The sequence below is a fragment of the Malaclemys terrapin genome, chromosome 13, assembly GCF_027887155.1.
Source record: "Malaclemys terrapin pileata isolate rMalTer1 chromosome 13, rMalTer1.hap1, whole genome shotgun sequence".
NCBI lineage: Eukaryota > Metazoa > Chordata > Testudines > Emydidae > Malaclemys > Malaclemys terrapin.
The window spans coordinates 45676240-45696525 of record NC_071517.1 but is presented as its reverse complement, the minus strand read 5'-3'; the positions used below and the strand labels follow the sequence as shown (position 1 = coordinate 45696525).

The 20286-nt window shown below is 57.0% G+C and overlaps 1 protein-coding gene, 2 non-coding genes and 1 pseudogene across 3 annotated transcripts; 1 reads left to right on the top strand and 3 right to left on the bottom strand.

Moving 5' to 3' along the window:
- Nucleotides 1-426: 426 nt before the first annotated feature.
- LOC128847417 (zinc finger protein 239-like) lies at nucleotides 427-4289 on the bottom strand. The gene is made up of 2 exons (XM_054046803.1): nucleotides 4232-4289; nucleotides 427-2609 (listed from the first exon to the last, which is right to left on the bottom strand). Exons 1-2 carry the CDS (start codon nucleotides 4287-4289, stop codon nucleotides 1561-1563), a joined length of 1107 nt encoding a protein of 368 aa, XP_053902778.1. The 3' UTR covers nucleotides 427-1560.
- Nucleotides 4290-8420: 4131 nt separating this feature from the next.
- On the top strand, nucleotides 8421-8584 carry LOC128848498 (U1 spliceosomal RNA). The gene has a single exon (XR_008447058.1). It is a non-coding gene; the product is annotated as a U1 spliceosomal RNA (small nuclear RNA).
- A 1517-nt stretch (nucleotides 8585-10101) lies between these two features.
- On the bottom strand, nucleotides 10102-10281 carry LOC128848477 (U2 spliceosomal RNA; annotated as a pseudogene).
- A 3074-nt stretch (nucleotides 10282-13355) lies between these two features.
- LOC128848497 (U1 spliceosomal RNA) lies at nucleotides 13356-13519 on the bottom strand. Its single transcript, XR_008447057.1, has one exon. It is a non-coding gene; the product is annotated as a U1 spliceosomal RNA (small nuclear RNA).
- Between the last annotated feature and the right edge of the window lie 6767 nt (nucleotides 13520-20286).

The window sequence follows — 20286 nt, the reverse complement described above, 5'->3', positions numbered from 1 at the left end:
TCCGGGCAAACGTGTCTGGCAGTCCGGATTTGCCCGGCGTCCCCTGTTCTAGCGGGACTGACCAGTCAGTGACATCCTAGGTCAGTGAGAAGCAGATCTCAAAGACCGGGACGGAGTACATGAAGAACTGGGCGGACGGCAGGGACTGGAGAGACATGCGAGAAGGCAGGACAGGAAAGAAGTGACAGTTCGTGTCGCTGTAAATAAGGAAGGGGCCATGTTTTAATGCTTGGTAATAATTATCATTTTTGCATTTCTTTACAATTGTTCTGTTTGTGACGTTGTGTGTAAAGCAGCTAACCAGCGATGGTGCCTTGGGTGACATTAAACAGACATTGCAGGCGGTCTCTGTGCCGTTCAGGGTTACCGAGTGAGGAGTGTACGAATGAGCGATACCCGTACGGCTGGTTTAAAACTCTGATGATCTGATCTGGCCCCGGTCCCAGTTCAATTGGACACGTGGGGTCCCGCTGAAATCGTTGTGAATGACGGGGTACGGGACAGAGCTACACAGACCCTGCAGCCCCCCAGAGGGGAGGTCAGGTCATTAGCCCAGGGACCTGATGGGACAGTTGGGTTTATAACTTCGGCCTGCATGGGAAGTAACCACGAAAAGTCCGTCAGGTTATCCTGAGTCGCGGATGATGTTACAGGCAGGTGACAAAACCCAGACCGAGCCTGAATTAGTTCAGCCGAAGAGACCGATTCCTACGGCCCTGGGACTGTGTGTGTTAAGGTCTGAACTTCATAAATACGAAAACAGGGGAACGAAGTAACTTACACTAAGTTTGTCCGTATGGAAATAAATTTAATTGGTGAACATAACGATGAGGGGCTGGGCCGGGCCGCCCACCTCCCCCTTTGCAGGGCCTTAAAGAAAGAGACTTTGGGGGGAAAAACCGAAACAACCAGACGGGTCTCCTGGAGCGAGTTTCCCCATCCTGGCTGCCACCCCCGTCTCCTGGGATCTCACCCTGAGAAATGTCCACCCAGCCCGGGCCAGAGAGCGGGACCCACAGGCCACGGCCACCCCCAGCTCCAGCCAAAGCCCAGACAACACCTGGGCTGAACAGATCAGACGTTTGGCTCCAGCCCGTCTCAGCTCTCTTCTCCGGTCCCGTCACTGCCAGCGCTGATGCACCCAGGAGACGCTCAAAGGGCCTTTCCTCTCTCCGGCGGACGGGAACGGGACCGCGGACACTAACAGGGTAAGCCTGGCTGGCTTCGTACTTCACACTGCAGAGGCTTTACCGGCTCGGCCTTTGCTGCGTCGTTACGAAACGGTTCCCAGGCTGTGGAACGGTGTGTGCCCTGGCGCTGAGCGGGCAGCGGTCTCTGCACCCCAACGCCGGCCCGTGTGTAACACTGTGTAACGGTGGACAGCGGCTGGGTTATGTTAACACCTCCGGCCCATTCACGCCGTCCCCCTACGCCGGGCTGGCAGGACGGAAGAGCTGGTCGGGACTGCCGGGGGCTGCTGGGCCGGAGGAGTCCCCGATCGGCCACACCCGACGCCAGCGAGTGGGCGGCTGGCTAGAGCGCCCCGGAGACCGGCCGGGGTCAGTCCCCCGCGTGCAGCCGCTGGTGCACCAGCAGGTTGGCTCTCTGGCTGAAGCGCTTGCCGCAGCCGGGGCACTGGTGGGGGCGCTCGCCCGTGTGGGTGCGCTGGTGGGTCAGCAGGTTGGCGCGCTGGTTGAAGCTCTTGGGGCAGCGGGGGCAGCGGAAGGGGCGCTCGCCCGTGTGCAGCACCTGGTGGGTGAGCAGGTTGGAGCTGCGGTTGAAGCTCTTGCCGCACTCCAGGCAGCGGTAGGGGCGCTCGCCCACGTGGATGCGCCGGTGCCGGTTGAGGGTGGAGCTCTGGGTGAAGCGCTTGCCGCACTCGCCGCAGGCGAAGGGGCGCTCGGCCGTGTGCACCCGGCGGTGGTTGACCAGCGTGGAGCGCACGCTGAAGCGCTCGCCGCAGTCCGGGCACTGGTGGGGGCGCTCGCCCGTGTGGGTGCGCCGGTGCTGCGCCACGTCCGAGTTGGTGCGGAAGCCCTTGCCGCAGTCGGGGCACTTGCAGGGGCGCTCGGCGGTGTGGGTGCGCTGGTGGGCCAGGCGGTGCGAGCTGCGGCGGAAGCGTTTGCCGCACTCGGGGCAGGGGTAGGGGGCCTCGGCCGTGTGGCTGCGCTGGTGGATGATGAGCTCCGAGCTCTGACGGAAGCGCTTGCCGCACTCGGCGCAGTGGAAGGGCTCCTCGCCCGTGTGGAGCCGGCGGTGGCTCACCAGGTCCGAGTTCTGCCGGTAGCTCTTGCCGCAGTCCGCGCACTGGTACGGCCGCTCCCCCGTGTGCACCGTCTGGTGCCGGATGAAGTGCGAGCTCTGCGTGAAGCTTTTCCCGCACTCCGGGCAGGTGTAGAGCCGCCCTGGCCGGGCCGTGGCCTCGCTCGGGTCCATTGTGTCGCCCCTGCGGGGGGCGGGTTCATCCCCACTCTCCTCCGTGGGGTTCCCCTGCTGCCCCTCGGAGGCTTTCCCCGGCTCCGGACTCCGGGAAATGTCCCTTCCAGCTCCTCCTGGCAGCGTCTCATTCGCCACCCCTGGCTGAGTCGCCTCCTCCTCGTTCCCACGCGCTGAAAGAAAGAGAGAATCCAGACACCCATCACGCCCTGCGCTGGACTCCTCAGGTCAGGGGAACAAACCCGAGGTGTAAAAAATCCCCTGGCAGCTGGCACTGCCCATGGTAGGAGGAGAGGCCGGGAACTCCCCGAGGATTCAAGCTCTCATTTCTGGCCCTTCTTGTTGGGAGGCTGATTTTGTAGGGAGCCCGATGAGGCCACACTGCCTTCCTGAGTCTGCAGACAGGCAGCTCTGGTGCTGCTCAGAGATCCCCAGCAGCAGGAAACTGAGAAGACACTGGTCATTTTCAGGCTGTTTCCTGTGGGCTGCTGTGACACTGACAAGAGTCAGGTCGATTTCACTCTGGCGGCCTGCAGGGGCTCTGAGCACCAGCAGAAGGAGCACTTGGGGCTATTCCCAGGGTGTGTGTGTGGGGGGGTAGATTGGGTACACTAGGATCCAGGGGTGGATGGACAGATAGTGCAGGGTCAGGGACGAGACCGGACCTGTCTCCTTTGCTGCAGCGAGTGGCCGCCAGGTTCCCCACATCCCTAACTGGAACGTTGCAGGAGTCCCCGCGGTTCAGCTTCACACACAGATGTCAGCGCTTTCGAAATGTACTTAGAAAATGACCCTGCATGTCCCAGGACGTCGGCTGGGCGGGCGTGGGAACGATCCGTGAAAGTGACCGCGCTGCCGGATACCGGGCACAGCCAGCCAGAGACGCTGGGTGACTAGTCAGCGTCAGCGCGACCCCCATGCGTCACCCCAGGGGAATCACCCGTGTGATGGGCGCTGAGGGGCAGCGCGGTCTGGTGGGTCAGACTCACAGAGCTTACGGCCAGAACAGACCCGGACAAAGATCCCGTTAGTAGCTGCTATTTCCCCCCTCGCAGGGACTAAAACACCACAATCAAGTCACTCCTCCGCCTGGAGTCCTGGGCTCTATTCCCAGCTTCACCACCGGCTGCTACGTCCTCTCCCTGGGCTTCTGTTTGCCCTCACACCCCTCCCCTCACTGGCCGTTCACACGGCCGAGTCCACGGGGCAAGGACTGTCTCTCGCTAGGTGTATGTCCAGCTCCGAGCACATGGGCTCCTGAGCTCAGTCCGGGCTAGATGCTCACGTCACACAAATCATTATTATTCTTCACAAGGTACAACATGAAAAAAGCAAGGAACGTAATGAGGTCACAATCTGGGCTGAGGCCTGGGGAGGCCGGGAGGCCTTTGCAGTGATTATATTACTGCTCTGGGCCTCCCTCGCAGCTGTTCACCTGGAGGTCGCAAAGCATGATCTGCCTAACAACAGGGAAACCGAGGCACAGAAATGGGAAAGGAGGCGGCGGAGCTGGGAACCCAGGCCATAAGAGCCAACAAAGAATTGACCGTAAGGTGGTAGATATTGGTTGTTGTGGTGAGATTTCGTGTGCGCACACTCACCACCTGAGACACTGCGTGTGAGTCCGTGTCCCCACTGCCTTGCACTAGGCACGTAAACACACCTCTGTAAATGTTGTGTGTGGAGGGGGACGGCGGCCTGGGGTTTAAACTAATCTGGTGAGCTGCTTCGCCCTCAATACAGAATTAACACCCCAGCCGCATTTACTCCCCCGATCCTGAAATCCCCTCCCCACGCGCTGGCGGCAGGGCACCACCGGGCGAGTCACTGACGGATGAGCGAAGGAACCGCATTTCCTAACCGCTGGCCCCAGCCGGTTTTCTTTGTGCCGGCGGCAGCATCTGCCCAGTCAGCGTCTCTGCGGCCCCTGCACAATCAGCTGCCCCGTTGTGTTGTGTGGGTCTCTCACAGGGCAGTAGGGCAGAGAAAAACATTTACAAACATAAAATGGGGTTGGGGGAAAGGCAGGGGGCCGGGGCAGCCCCTGGAAGGCCTGTAAAGCCCCTTCTGTTACTGCCCAGGATGTAAAGACCCCAGGAAGCCAGCGGTGAATTTCTGAGACGGTTTAAGCGATTCCTCACCTGTGCGAGTGTCTCTCGGGGTCTCCTCAGCGCCCCGGGGACCCGGGACCCCCGGCTCTGCCCCTCGCTCCATCCAGGAGAGTGCGTCCGGTCCGGGGATCAGAAATCCTGCTCGGGGACGGGGACAGGTGAGATCAGGGCGTGCCACGCGGGAGGAGAATAAACAGGAGTCGCATCTTACGCGGGGGTTAGGTTCTAAAGTCAGCGTGTGAGGCGAAAATCGCGTCGAGTCAAATTCCCATTGAGTGGAATGGCGGGCGGAATCGCCCGCGCTACAGGTACAGTATTTAAATTGTTAGTTTTCTTTTTTTAATTTTCATTTTATTTTTTGCCGAGCGCGTATAGTTAAAATCGTGTCAGTTTAATCTGCGTATGATGCGTCTCCCCTTGTATCTGCTACAGGGAACGTCCCATGATTTTAACCCAGCCCCGGCCTGCTCCGGGGGACGTGGCCTGACCCAGGGGGGTAGGACACCAGGCAGGATGGGCCTGTGGGGCTGACTGGGGTGCAGGGAGGGGGCAGGACACCAGGCGGGATGGGCCTGTGGGGCTGACTGGGGGGCAGGGAGGGGGCAGGACACTAGGCAGGATGGGCCTGTGGGGCTGACCAGGGGGCAGGGAGGGGGCAGGATACCGGGCGGGATGGGCCCGTGGGGCTGACCGGGGGGCAGGGAAGGGGATGCCACCCCGGGGGGTACCACAGCCCCTGGGGTCTCACTGTCCCCGCTGCAGACACCCAGGGCGGTGGGGGTGCAGGATTGGGGGGCTCTGGGAGGGCGGGGGGGGCCTCTGGGATGTTCAGATTTGAGTCACCCCCCTGCCTGCCGCTCCTGCCCCATGGCTGGATGGGGGTCTGCGCCTTTCCCCCGTCCCCTCCTGCCCTCCCCCCGCCCCCTTCCAGCCCTCCACACCTCCCCCCGCCCTGCAGCGCCCCCCGGCCCGGCCCCTCCCGCACCTGCCGGCCCCGGCGCAGCAGCTCCCTCCCGCCGGCGGAGCTCGGCGCTGCGCGGCCCAGGGGCGGCTCCGGCTCCGGCTCCGGCTCCGGCTCCAGCCCAGCGCGGCCCCCGGGCTCCCCCCGCCCGGGCCGGGAGCAGCAGCGGGGCCGGGCGCGGATGCAGCCGCGGCGCTGACCCAGGAAGCCCAACCCCCGGGGGGGCGGGGAGAGCGGCCCGGGATGGGGGGGGGCCCATGGACCCGCCCCGCTGCCGGGCGGGGGGCGGCACAGACAGGGTCCGTCTACAGCGCATCGCCCACCCGGGGCTGCGGCCCCTGCTAGTGCGCTCGGGGCAGAGCCGGGGCCGGGGCGCGGGGCAGGCGGAGACGGGCCCTTGGTGCAGGGTCAGCCCCCGGGTCTCCCCATCACCCGCCGCCCCTGGCTGAGGAGGGAGGGTCCCGGAGCCCACCCCCACCCCCTCCTGCCCCCCAGGAGACAGACAGACAGGGCCGGCCTGGGGGGCTGTGGGCCCTGCATTGCAGGGGGTCCAGGAGGGGGAGCTGGTGTTTGGGGCTGCGGCGGGGGGGCCGGGGACAAATTCCTCCAGCTGCAGCTCTGGGGAGCCCTCGGCGGTGCCCAGTGATCCTGGGCAGGGCTGAACTGCAGCCCCGGCCCCGTCAATCCTCCCCCCCCCCCCCCGGGGTGTGTATGGGGGGGGGCCCTGGGAAATACTCTCTGAGACTGGAAACCCCCCTGGGAGGCTTGGAGCTGGCGGGGGGGGTGGGGTAAAGCCAGCCCCTGCTCTGCTCACCCGGCCGCAAGCAGGCCCAGCGAGCGCCCGGCCGATGCCAGGGCTCGCCCGGGGCTGGGTTGGGCCGTTCCACAGACACAGTCCAGGGGATTTTCCAGCCGTTTTGTTTGTTGGGTTTTTATCACGTTGCACGTCGCAGTTGTGGGAGGTCGGGGGGTCGGACGGTTATTTCCTGCCAGCGATGGGGAGACTCGACACGTTAACGCTTTACGGCTGTTCAAACACGTGTCGCCATCGCGTGTCAGAACCCACACGGGAATGTCCCGAAATCTAACACGGACCCGGGCTCCGACAGCTCGTGTCTTACTGTGCCTGGCTGACGTTTTCATCATTATCGATGGTAACATGGGGGGGCGGAATCCACCTTGACTGACATTTACCGATAAAAATCTCGTCCGTTCCAAGCCCAGGTACCGGTCCCAGCCAGCACTGGGGGGCCCGTGCCCCACGCTGCGTGGGGTGGATCACAACAGTTCTATCCAGGGTAGAAAAATACCAACAATCCTAGGAACGGCCCCACCGGGTCAGACCACGGGTCCTGCTAGCCCTGTGTCCTGTCTGCCCACACTGGCCGGTCGGTGCCAGGCGCCTCGCAGGGAATGAACAGAACCAGGCGATTATCCGGGCGGCCAGGCCCAGCTTCCGGCAGACAGCATCCAGCAAATGCTCTTGTAGCCTTGTGTGCCAGGAGATGGGGATCTTTATATGTACTAACCACACACACGCAGTTACACACAGACACACACACACACACACACACACACACAGACAGAGACACACACACAATGCAGTCTGTGAGGTGACTGGGGCCTTCTGTGCCAGGAGATGGGATCTTTATGTGTACTAACCACACACACACAGTTACACACAGAGACACACACACACACACCGCAGTCTGTGAGGTCACTGGGGCCTTCTGTGCCACACAGACACACACACACACACAGAGACACCGCCCCCACCCCCCCGCAGTCTGTGAGGTGACTGGGGCAGGGACTGTCTGCTGGCTCCGTGTCCGTGCAGCGCCCACTGCAATCGGTCCATCCCTGGGCCCGTCGGTGCCGCTGCCGTACAAACCACCACACTAGGCGCTAGGGTGACCAGACAGCAAGTGTAAAAAATCAGGACGGGAGTGGGGGGTAATAGGAGCCTATAGAAGAAAAAGCCCCCAAAATTGGGACTGTCCCTATAAAATCGGGACATCTGGTCACCCTACTAGGTGCTGGACGCCCCGGTGACATCTCGCCTGCTCTGACCCGCGTGTGCTGCATTCAGGGACTCGGCAGCCCTGGGGGCGTTGTCGTGCCGTTTGGCCGGCGCTTTCCCTCTAGGGGCGTTTGCGGGGCCTGGGCCTGGCGGAACACGTCCCCGCTGGGTTGGGCCGCGGCGAGAGCCGCTGAGACACCGGCTGCGAGAGCATCTTGCCACGAGCTCGGTGCGGCGTCGGGGGCAAGGGCGGGTGCCGGGCTGGTCCCAGCCACAGCGACTGGCCTGGGCCCCGGGCGGTGGTTAGTTCCCGGGGGAGCTGTGGGGACCCCCCGGCAGAACACGCTCACACACAGACACACCCAGACCAGCCCGCAGGCCACGGGCCCCACAGACCCTGCGGGGGGGGGCGGGTGTGTGTCACATCTGGGCTGGGGCTGTACAGGGACTGGGACCCGGGGCAGCCGCACACAGGCGTGGGGGGGGGCTTTAAATTGCGCCCCTCCCCCACTGTCAGCAGGCTCCCGCGCCCCCCCCGCCAGCTGCAGCCGCCCGCAGGCCGGGGAGGCCGGGCCCAGCCCCGGGACCTGGCGGGGGCTCGCGGCGCTGCACAGCTGGGGCTGGCCAGGCCTGGGGCGGGGCCGCGTGAGCACGTATGCAGATCTCCATGCAAGCGGAGCATTGTGGGAACGGGACCACGCTGACGAGCACGGCCCCAATTGACCGTGCGGGGCTCGGTGGCGAGAAGGGGCCGAGCCCGGGGCCTGTCGGAGCAGCTGGCGGCGGTCGGGGCCGGTGAGGGCGGGGCCGGCGGTCGGTCCGAGTCGGGCCCCACCGTGTGTTGGGAGTGTGGGGCGAGCGAGGGCGGGCGGCGGCCGGGGCGAACCAACTCATACTTACCTGGCAGGGGAGATACCATGATCACGAAGGTGGTTTTCCCAGGGTGAGGCTCATCCATTGCACTGCGGGTGTGCTGACCCCTGCGATTTCCCCAAATGCGGGAAACTCGACTGCATAATTTGTGGTAGTGGGGGACTGCGTTCGCGCTCTCCCCTGGCGCGCGGGTGCAAAGACAGAACAACGGGCTGGAGGAGAGGGGGCTGCGTATCGCTCCTTCTTCCTCAAACTTCTCTGTGCGCTTTTCTCTCTCTTCTTTCCTACGGGTCGGCGTTGGGGCTGGTGACTGGAGCCAGGGCGAGCAGCTTTGTAAAGCCAGGGGCCCCCTCCCGCTGGAACAGCAGCTGCCCCTACACTGCTTGGCGCTGGCTTCTGGCCTCCGACTTCGCTATGGCGCGGGGACTGGGCCGGCAGGGAGGGCATTTTCCAGCCGAGGAGGAGCGGAGCGGGCAGGGCCACAACCTTATGGGGGGGGGGAGCACCCCCCATTACCTGGCCTCAGGGTGAGCGCCGGGGGGACGGGCAGGCGCTTGGCTGGAAGCAGCAGCGGGGGGGGCGGTCCGGGTCCGGGGCCTCAGGGGAAGCTCAGGGATTGAGAGCTGGGCCGGGCAGGGCTCTGGTGGCGGAGCGGGTCCTGGGGTGACGGAAGGGCCTTAGAAGAGGGGGGGCCACCAGCGCCCGCCCCGCCCCCCCCCCGCTCCCTGTCTGCTGTCCGGCGCCTGTGCCTTTGGCCAGAGGCTTTCTTGGCTGCAGCAGCGCCACCTCGTGGCGATTTGGGGGCCTCACGGACACTGCGCTGCGCTGCGGGGCGCCCCAGTCTGGGGGGAGGCAGGAGCGGCGGGAGAGGGAAGGAGCCTGGGAGTGAACCTGGCGGGTTGGTGGGGGTGGGTGGCGGGAGTACGGAACAGTTTATTTGTGGGGGGGATTGTTAGGGAGTTGGGGTCCTCCCCTGTCCCCATGTGGCCTGAAGTCCCCCCGCCCCCCATCAGCCTCTGGCCCAACAGGGGCGGCGCGCGCAGGCTCCAACCTTCCGCCTGATCCTAGAAACGATCCCTAGTCTCTGGGGAAAACCGGTTTAGAGCCTGCTCCCTAAGCTAAAACAGCGACCATTTTCCCAAGGGGGGAGCAATGGACAGGTTTTTTCCCTGATGGGGACACTGATGAGAGAGCGACTGACCCCAAACCACACGCTTCTGGAAGCGGGGGCGGCTCTAGCTTTTTGCCGCCCCAAGCACGGCAGACAGGTAGCCTTCGGCGGCGTGCCTGCGGGAGGTCCCCGGTCCCACGGCTCCGGCGTACCCACTGCCGAATTGCCGCCGAATCCGCGGGACTGGCGGACCTCCCGCAGGCATGCCGCCGAAGGCAGCCTGACCGCCGCCCTCGCAGGGACCGGCAGGACGCCCCCCGTGGCTTGCCACCCCCGGCACGTGCTTGGAGCGCTGGTGCCTGGAGCCGCCGCTGTCTGGAAGTACACTAATGAGAGCAGTGTGGGCACCTGCTTGGAAAAGAATAACCAGCCATTTAAGTGACCTACAAACAGTCATAAAGTAGAAGGGGAAAAAAGCAGACCCCTACATTGAAAAACACATAGTAGGAGAACAATGCAGAGTCATGTTAAAAACAAGACAGTAACAACACTTTTTTCTCTTTTTTTAATCCAGAATGCTCTCCCTGAGAGGAGGCGCACCATTCCCGGAAATATGCAATAGCAGATTGCAGTGCGGAGTGGATGGAGCAAGCTCCTATTCCTTCTCTCTGTTTAAAAAATCCATTGACTATAAAGCTCTCGGATAGAGAACCTGTCAGATATTAAACTGATAGGAACAGATTTTAAAATGTTAGTAAAGCTAATGTAAAAAAAAATGTAGTACATAGGCTGAAAGCAGCCTATCTGTACGTCTGGGTATCATGCTTAGATTATCCACAAATACAAAGTTTGCTTTTAAAACTCAGATGATCCACAGCGTACCTAATCACCAATAACCCAAATGTAGGTGAATGAATGTAACAATACAGTTTGGAATCCGAATACTCCGGTACATTGCTCGTGAAGAGTTCTAGAGAGAGTTGGTTGGGGAAAGCAAAATAGATCGATGAGTGGAGAGTGTCCCTCAGTAATTGGGAATTAGGGTAGGTTCTCCGTTTAGAAAATACAGTTTCTCAGGGAAGTATTTTAGTTACTTTCCTTACTGTGAAAAGAACAGGAGTACTTGTGGCACCTTAGAGACTAACACATTTATTTGGGTATAAGCCAGGGGTAGGCAACCTATGGCACGCGTGCCGAAGGTGGCACGCAAGCTGATTTTCAGTGGCACTCACACTGCCCAGGTCCTGGTCACCGGTCCGGGGGGCTCTGCATTTTAATTTAATTTTAAATGAAGCTTCTTAAACATTTTAAAAACCTTATTTACTTTACATACAACAATAGTTTAGTTATATATTATAAACTTATAGAAAGAGACCTTCTAAAAACGTTAACATGTATGACTGGCACACGAAACCTTAAATTAGAGTGAATAAATGAAGTCTCGGCACCCCACTGCTGAAAGGTTGCCGAACCCTGGCATAAGCTTTCGTGGGCTACAGCCCACTTCATCAGATGGAAGTGGAAAATACAGTAGGAAGATACATATATATACAGAGAACATGAAAAGATGGGAGTTGCCTTACCAATGTTTTTGAAATCTGCCATCCTGATTACCACTGCAAAAGTGATCTTCCCTCCTGCTGATAATAGCCCACTTGAATTGTTTGTCTCGTTAAGAGTTGGTAAGGCAACCCCCATCTTTTCATGTTCTCTGTGTTTATATATATATCTCTTCCTACTGTATGTTCCACTCCATGCATCGGATGAAGTGGGCTGTAGCCCACGAAAGCTTATGCTCAAATAAATGTGTTAGTCTCTGATGTGCCACAAGGACGCCTCGTTCTTTTTGCGGATACAGACTAACACGGCTCCCACGCGGAAACCTCTCCTTACTGTACTTCTCATCAGCACTCCAGCTCATCCCTCCTGGTATTGCCGATGTGATGGGGGGCGGGGGGACTTCAGGCCACATGGGGACAGGGGAGGTCCCCCAACTCCCTAACAATCCCCCCCCCGAAAGAAACTGTTCTGTACTCCCCCCACCCACCAACCTGCCAGGTTCACTCCCAGGCTCCTTCCCTCTCCCACAGCTCCTGCCTCCCCCCAGACTGGGGCGCCCCGGCAGCGCAGCGCAGTGTCCGTGAGGCCCCACCACGAGGTGGCGCTGTTGCAGCCAAGAAAGCCTCTGGCCAAAGGCACAGGCGCCTGAGAGCTGACAGGGAGAGGAGGGTGCGGGGGGCGGGCGCTGGTGGCCCCCCCTCTTTTAAGGCCCTTCCGTCACCCCAGGACCCGCTCCGCCACCAGAGACCTGCCCTGCCCGGGCCAGCTCTCAACCCCTGAGCTTCCCCTGAGGCCCCGGACCGCCCCCCCCGTTGCTGCTTCCAGCCAAGCGCCTGCCCGTCCCCCCGGCGCTCACCCTGAGACCAGATAATGGGGGGTCCTCCCCCCCCTCGCCATAAGGCCGCCCTGCTCTGTAGCCCCGCCCTCTCCTCCTCGGCTGGAAAGCGCCGTCCCTGCCGGCCCACCCCCCAGGCTCCGCGCCGCATTCGGAGGCCAGAAGCCAGCGCCAAGGAGTGTAGGGGCAGCTGCTGCTCCGGCGGGAGTGGGCCCCTCGCTTTAAAAAGCAACAGCCCCTGGGACTGGTCACCAGCCCCAACGCTGACCTAGGAATGACAGCCAAGCCCTAAGATACAACCGAATTTGCTCCAACCCCTCAGACAGAGACAAACACCTACAAGATCTTTATCAAGCATTCGTAAAACTACAATACCCACCTGGGGAAGTGAGGAAACAGATTGACAGAGCAAGAAGGGTACCCAGAAATCACCTACTACAGGACAGGCCCAACAAGGACAATAACAGTACACCACTGGCCATCATCACATACAGCCCCCAGCTAAAACCTCTCCAGCGCATTATCCACGACCTACAACCTATCCTGGAAAATGATCCCTCACTCTCACAGACCTTGGGAGGCGGGCCAGTCCTTGCTTACAGACAACCCCCCAACCTGAAGCAAATACTCACCAGCAACTACACACCACACCACAGAAACACCAACCCAGGAACCTATCCCTGTAGCAAACCTCGTTGCCTACTCTGTCCCCATATCTACTCTGGCAACAGCATCAGAGGACCCAACCACATCAGCCACACCATCAGGGGCTCATTCACCTGCACATCCACTAATGTCATATATGCCATCATGTGCCAGCAATGCCCCTCTGCCATGTACATTGGCCAAACCGGACAGTCCCTCCGCAAAAGAATAAATGGACACAAATCGGACATCAGGAATGGTAACATACACAAGCCAGTAAGTGAACACTTCAATCTCCCTGGTCATTCTATCACAGATTTAAAAGTCACTGTCATTGAACAAAAAAACTTCAGAAACAGACTTCAAAGAGAAACAGCAGAACTAAAATTCATTTGCAAATTCAACACCATTAATCTGGGCTTGAATAGGGATTGGGAGTGGCTGGCTCACTACAGAAGCAGCTTTTCCTCTCCTGGAATTGACACCTCCTCATCTATTATTGGGAGTGGACTACATCCACCCTGATTGAATTGGCCTTGTCAACACTGGTTCGCCACTTGTGAAGTAACTCCCTGCTCTCCATGTGTCTGTATATAATGCCTGCATCTGTAGCTTTCACTCCATGCATCCGAAGAAGTGAGGTTTTTACTCACGAAAGCTTATGTCCAAATAAATCTGTTAGTCTTTAAGGTGTACAGACTAACACGGCTACCCCCTGATACTATGAATGACACCCAGCCGAGAAAACACCCCCAGCGAGAAGCTCCCCCCGAGCCCGTTGTTCTGTCTTTGCACCCGCGCGCCAGGGGAGAGCGCGAACGCAGTCCCCCACTACCACAAATTATGCAGTCGAGTTTCCCGCATTTGGGGAAATCGCAGGGGTCAGCACACCCGCAGTGCAATGGATGAGCCTCACCCTGGGAAAACCACCTTCGTGATCATGGTATCTCCCCTGCCAGGTAAGTATGAGTTGGTTCGCCCCGGCCGCCGCCCGCCCTCGCTCGCCCCACACTCTCAACACACGGTGGGGCCCGACTCGGACCGACCGCCGGCCCCGCCCTCACCGGCCCCGACCGCCGCCAACTGCTCCGACAGGCCCCGGGCTCGGCCCCTTCTCGCCACCGAGCCCCGCACGGTCAATTGGGGCCGTGCTCGTCAGCCTGGTCCCGTTCCCACAATGCTCCGCTCGCAGGGAGATCTGCATACGTGCTCACGCGGCCCCGCCCCTGGCCTGGCCAGCCCCAGCTGTGCAGCGCCGCGAGCCCCCGCCAGGTCCCGGGGCTGGGCCCGGCCTCCCCGGCCTGCGGGCGGCTGCAGCTGGCGGGGGGCGGGGGCCTTTGTAGACCCGCCTGCTGATGGGGGGGGGCAATTTAAAGGCCCCCCCACGCCCGTGTGCGGCTGCCCCGGGGTCCAGTCCCTGTACAGCCCCAGCCCAGATGTGACACACACCCGCCCCCCCCCCGGCAGGGTCTGCGGGGCCCCTGTGCCCAGTGCGGGGTCTGTGTGGGAAGGGCCCCATCCCTGTACAGCCCCTGGCCCCAGCCCAGATGTGACACACACCCGCCCCCCCCCGCAGGGTCTGTGGGGCCCGTGGCCTGCGGGCTGGTCTGGGTGTGTCTGTGTGTGAGCGTGTTCTGCCGGGGGGGGTCCCCACAGCTCCCCCGGGAACTAACCACCGCCCGGGGCCCAGGCCAGTCGCTGCGGCTGTGACCAGCCCGGCACCGCCCTTACCCCCGGCTGGGCTGTTCAGTGCCGCGAGCCCATGGTGCTGCCAGAGGCCCCTCCCCACTCCTTCCGCCTGCAGGGAGCTGGGTCGGGGCCCGGGAACCCTTTTTTGAGGGTCCCCCAATTGTGCACAGGCCCCTCTGGCCCAGCAGCTAATGCCCCATGGGTGGTGTGGGGTCTGTGCTGGTGCCTGGGGGTGTGCGGGGGGGGGGCAGACTTTGGGCTTCCAGCCTCCATCGGCCCCCAGCCCAGCCGGGCCTGCCCCAGTTCTGAACAGGGTCAGACTAGACGGTCACAATGGTCCCTTCCCGCCTGGGGATCTGGGAGTCGGAAAGGGGAGAAGCCCCTTCTGCGTCTAGGGCAGGCGCCAACCTTTCCCGGACAGGGGCAGCACCTTCATTCCCGGGACTTTCCATTGGGTGGCGCCCTTGCACCATCTGCTGGGGCCCCCCTCTGCCCAGGGGCTGTGCCCCTCACCTGCACGGTGGCTCTCGAGGGGCCGAGTGGATCAGGCAGAGACAGCAGCAAAAGGGTTAAATTAACCTAACCCGCCTGGCGTCTCCCCTGCTTCCCTTCACATCCTGCCCTGTCCCTGCCTGACCCTGGGCCAGCTGGGCTGCTGGGACCCTGCGTCCCCCCCTCCCCACTACACTCGAGGAAGGGGGCACTGAGCCCGATGCTGCCTGGCCCCTTGGCTGGAGGTGCCCCCCGGGGAGATAAGCAGCATCCCGGGGCTGGTGCTCGGTCTGGGTGGTCTGGGCGAGTCTCCTGATCAGAGGCGTAGCGAGCGCCCTCCGTACCCTCTGACCGGAGGGGGCCCCGCAAGGAAGGGGGCCCCTAAAAGTGGCAAAATAAATACCGCATTCCAGTTTCTGCATTGTAAGGGGCCCCGCCCGGACATATGTTCGGAGGGGGCCACCGTTTGGAGGGGGCCACGTTCTTTGTTGCTACAGCCTTGCTCCCGATTCATCCCCTTCCCTGTGGAGCAGCCCTGGGGGCTGGCTGGGTCCTACCTCGGGGCTGGGGCTCGGCTGGGGACGGTGCTGAGAAGTCACATGGCTCGTTGCACAGAGCCGCCAGGTGAGGAAAGCGCGGCCGAGCAGACACTGGGACATCCCCTCTGGCTCTGGGGAAGTGCAGCAGGAAAGCTGGGCCCAGCCTGGAGCTTGGGCTCCCCGTCCCCCTCGCAGAGCCAAAGCTGGCACCGGCTGGAGCTCGTATTCCTCCCTAGGGATGTGGGGGTCTAGGCCGCCATCACAGCGCTGGGCCGGTGGCTCGCCGAGCAGCCAGAGTGGGGCGCTAGAGAAAAGACGGGCCCCGGCGGTGGATACATGCTGTAGCCAGGGCCACAGGACGATGGAGGGGGAAAGGTGAACGGCGGGAGAGGTGAGTGGGGCCGTAACTCAATATCTTGTGTGGGTGGTTCCCGGGGGAATTGAATCCTCAATCTCTGGAGCCTCAAGCGGGAGCTTCTACTGCCTGAGCCACCAGCGCCACCTCCATCCGCCTCCATCAGCCCCTAGACGGTGTCAAAGTTAGACTCAGGACTCCTAGTTTGTCAGACCACTCAGTTTTATTAGCACAGCGCTCTGCTAATACATTCAGATAATGTGAGCCCCCATGCAAGAGTCAAACAGTCTTATTTATACAGATAAAAGGGTGCGAACTAAACAAAGGGACAGAGAGAGCAAAATTGTAAAATTTGCATAGGGCACAATATGCATATCCTGCTTCCTTATTAACTCTTATCGATCTAAGGCTAATGCTTCACCAATTGCCCTTAAGTGGCAAGTTAAGCAGTTAATGTCTGCTTTCCTGCCCCCCTGGCTTGCAGCATTTCTCATTTCTACTTAAAGGTACATACAGCATTCTTTAATTCATTCCATTTCTTTAATATAATTCATTTCACTTTCACAGTCCCTCCTTTTGGTCAAGCTTATGCAAAGACCAACAATTACTGGGTTCCACATATTAATAGTTCTTTATCTCTTCGTTCATCAGTGATATTTAACATCATCATATTAGCACTCTGTTTTGGGGCAGTCACCTGGGTGGCATACCTTACACAATTCTGGATACAACAGGAGATTAGCTGAAAACATACAAAAATCATTAGGATTCCACACAGGATAGTCAGGGCTCCCTGAAACAACCAGTTTCCTATGCCAGAGAAATTGAACAGGTTACTTAGCCACTTCCATAAAGAACTTGGCTCTTCATGGGGAAGAGATGCAATTTGTTCTAAGTGACTAGCGCGATCTATTACCTCATTGGTGTCGTCAGGTATGAACACACAACATTCTTTCCAATGAGAGCACAGGTCCCTCCTTTGGCTGCCAGCACTATGTCCAATGCTTGACGGTTTTGGAGGGCCATCTGTCGGATCGCCCCTGTTTCTTTGGCCAGGGCTCTTAAACGTTCTCCAGTTTCATTTGCCATTATTTCAACTACTGCTTGTAACCTTAGGAGCCTTTTTGCATGGTGTATTACTCCCCCAAATGGGATAAGGGAACCGCCAATGGCCTCTTCCCAGGTCAAGGGGCTTATGTTATTTACATACCATTGGGCATCTGGTAAGTCCCTTCTTCTTCGCCTGAAATTACGAAGGCGTTCTAGTGGGAAGGACCCCAGCACTTGGAATTGTGGGAAGAGTCGGGCAGGATAACAGATACCTGACCAGTTAGCTGGTAACACAGTATAAGCTTTGGTCCCACAAACCCAACAATGGCCTATTAAGGCTGGGAAGGGTCGGTTGCACCCATTTGTCACATAGGTGCCTACAAAGGAGGAGTAATATCCTCCGAAGGGCACAGGGTAATTCTCCTTACGAGGAGTGGTGTTATTTGCATGGCATTGAAAGATTGTATTGTTTCCACTAAGGTTACTGTAGGGGGAACAGGAGATTGATTTTTCTGTTTGATCCCAGGTCGAGAAAAAATTAATATCCCTATACCCGGCCCGCCACTCTTTAGTTTTGTTCGAATAATCCCATACACCATTGGCCACAATATGCTGAAGGCAACGGCTTTTTCCCAGATCCAGCCCTGTCCCATTACACACCCAACACCAATGACCTTTTCCCTCCACCACTCTTATCCATTTAGATACATTTATTCCCACTGCTTCCCAAGTGTCATTGCTGTTCCATGTTTTGTTAAACGGACGAGGTCCTCCAGTGAGGTCTGGGGAATTGAGTGGGATTGCCAGGACAGGAACACCAGCTTGAGAGGGGGCTGGGATGTGGCTGCAGACCCAGCAATTAGAAATATTAAGGGGCTGAGCTATCCACACTTGCTGCTGGATAAAAGAATTGTCACTGTGGACTCCCCAGACCTTAAGACACCAGCAGCCGAGGAACAGGCGCCACCAGAGGCTCATGTTGGAGGCAAGGCCCTTCCGGTTCTGACAACCTCAACGGAGGGAACCGCAGTCACGGTTTTACATCCACCAGGCAGCAGGTGCTAGGCTCACTACTGCTTCTTTCTGGGCCTTGCTTTAGGTCCTCATCTGCTTCTGGCAACCCTTACGAGAGCGTAGATGGTAAGGTATTGCAGGCTGTTCCTCTACGTCTTCTTCTGGAGTCAAAATGGACTCTGCGTGGTCCTGAGGTGATTGGTTTGCTGGGGGGTGCCTTCTTACACTGCGAAGCATGTATGCACGCTGTGATGCCAGACAGTTTAACAGCCATCTGGGTAGTAAGCAGTACCTGATGATTCTTTGATGTCCTTTAAGTCTCTTTACTTCTTCTTCCTTGACTCTGGCTATAACAATGGCCTTCACACCTTATCTTTTCCTGATGCATACATTCCTTATTCACACAGATTGAGAATACAAACAGTAGTATTTTATATGGAGCAAAAAGTCATTGCAAATTAAACCTTGCTAAGTTTTACAATCAATAACCAAGACAATTTACATTGAGACCCAGGCCTTCAATGTTCCTCTAATCTACTTAACATAGACACAATGGAGAATCCTGTTTCTTACTTACTAAACCTTAAAACAAAGAAATGTATATTTAACTAGAGGCCTACTTTGTAATACATATAGGAAACCATAGTAGACATTATAACTTATTCTAAAACAAAAGGGTGACCATAATCAGTCAAAAGGATTGTTCTGGTCTGTCATTCCTTTCTGCTATTCAAAAAGGGGGGCTGACAGGGATGAAATCAAATCATACATTAATTCTTATGGGACATTATAAAATCCTGCTCCTACATATCCCCCTTTTGACACTAAGATTATTAATCGCTAGTGTCACTTCTTATTTAGTCCACGTAATAGAAAATACTGGGAGGTGATTTGGGCCTGTGGCTCTAGCTTTGCATACATTTGTTTTATCCAACAGCACATTTTAAACGTTACAATTAAACACATACAATTTAAAACCAAAACCAATTAGGGTTAGTAACATTAGTACGCCAGTAGTTGTGGGAGACCATTCAGAAAATACATTATACCAATGGTAAGCTGTTATGTCTTTCTGCAGTGGCAATTCTTAACATGTTGCCATTTGCATGTATAATATGAATGGTTCGGTTTCCCACATTGCCCTTTTGTTTGTTTTAGGAACGATGTTACCTTTTTACCTTTTGTAAACACAGTACTTACATTACATTTACATTTGTCTATTGGAAGGTTGTTAACACTTCCATTCTTTTAAAACACTTTCCCCCCAAGAATTAACACATACACATAGCCCATTATACAGTACTTTGGTCTCATTATTCATTTTATCCCACATACAGGATCCTAGTGAGATGTCTTTACTACAGGGCTTTGGAGCAACAGGCATGGATAAGCATACCCACTTTTATTTGTTTCTTATTAGGTTGTCCTGTAGCTGATATTAGCTTTTTCTGAAAGACAAAAATAACATTTTTCTACCCCTTTTGGGGTGGCATTCATTATTGCTTAAAATATTCCTTTCTTTTACAAATACCCTTGCTGATTGCAGGCAAAACAAGAGGAATTACCTCCATATTTTCCTGTGTTTTTGTTCTATAGGCAGGCCAGGTTTTAATGGCTTCTATCTTTTAAGAGTTATGGGGAAATTATCCCACTGTTCAGTCATTAAATCCATGAGGTGGTGTACCTCAGTTTTCCCTTTACAGCAGACCAAGGTTACAATGTCTTTCCTGCTGTATTAAGCTTTAAGTTTGTTCACAGGTAACAGCTGAAAAGCATCATTACCATAAAGGATTTTTTTTTTCAAAAACCATACACACTATACATTGTTACAGGGGTACTTATTAACGTTAAATTTATTTTAATTAAAGGTCTCTTGTTATCCCGTGCCTTTTATTTAGACAATTTGTTTGCTGACCAGGTATGTTCTTTGTCTGCAACTTCTTTGTGCTGGCAGTTCTCTCACTTCCTTTATCAGTTAGATAATTTGCATCATCACAGGCTCGGCTTTTGGATTCAAAACCATTAGCAGAGCTCAGAGACTCTGTCTTAAAAGGAACACAATTAACTTTTACCAGAATTTTGATGACTTTTAACTCTTGCTTCCAAAACACACACAGATCTGAAAAAGAAAACACAGTCTATTGTGGCTCCTTTGGAGCCCTAATAGGATTTTAATTAAGTAGCATGTTTCGTTTGCATTTCTTTTACCCCCTCTATACACTGCACACGTCTGCACATTCCTTCTATACTTTAACTTTTAAACCATTCGCCATATTCATTTTACATAAGGTGTAACTGTTTCTTTTGTTCTTACAGAGTTTTATGTACCCTTATCAAAGTGACAGTCTGATTACACACAGCCATCCCAAGGCTCAGTGTTTCTAACATTGCTTCTTTTTGTTTTGTGCACCTCACCCCTGCTGTTGCTTCAGAGGGCCACTGTCTTTACTCTTTTCCTACAGCTTTCATTTGCTATTTTGTTACAAAAACAAACAGAATCCAGAATCTCTCCCAATTTTTCTGATTTTGACTGTCCTGCTGCAGTCATGACTTGGTCTTTATTTGAAAACATTTAAATTTTGTAAAGAATCAAGT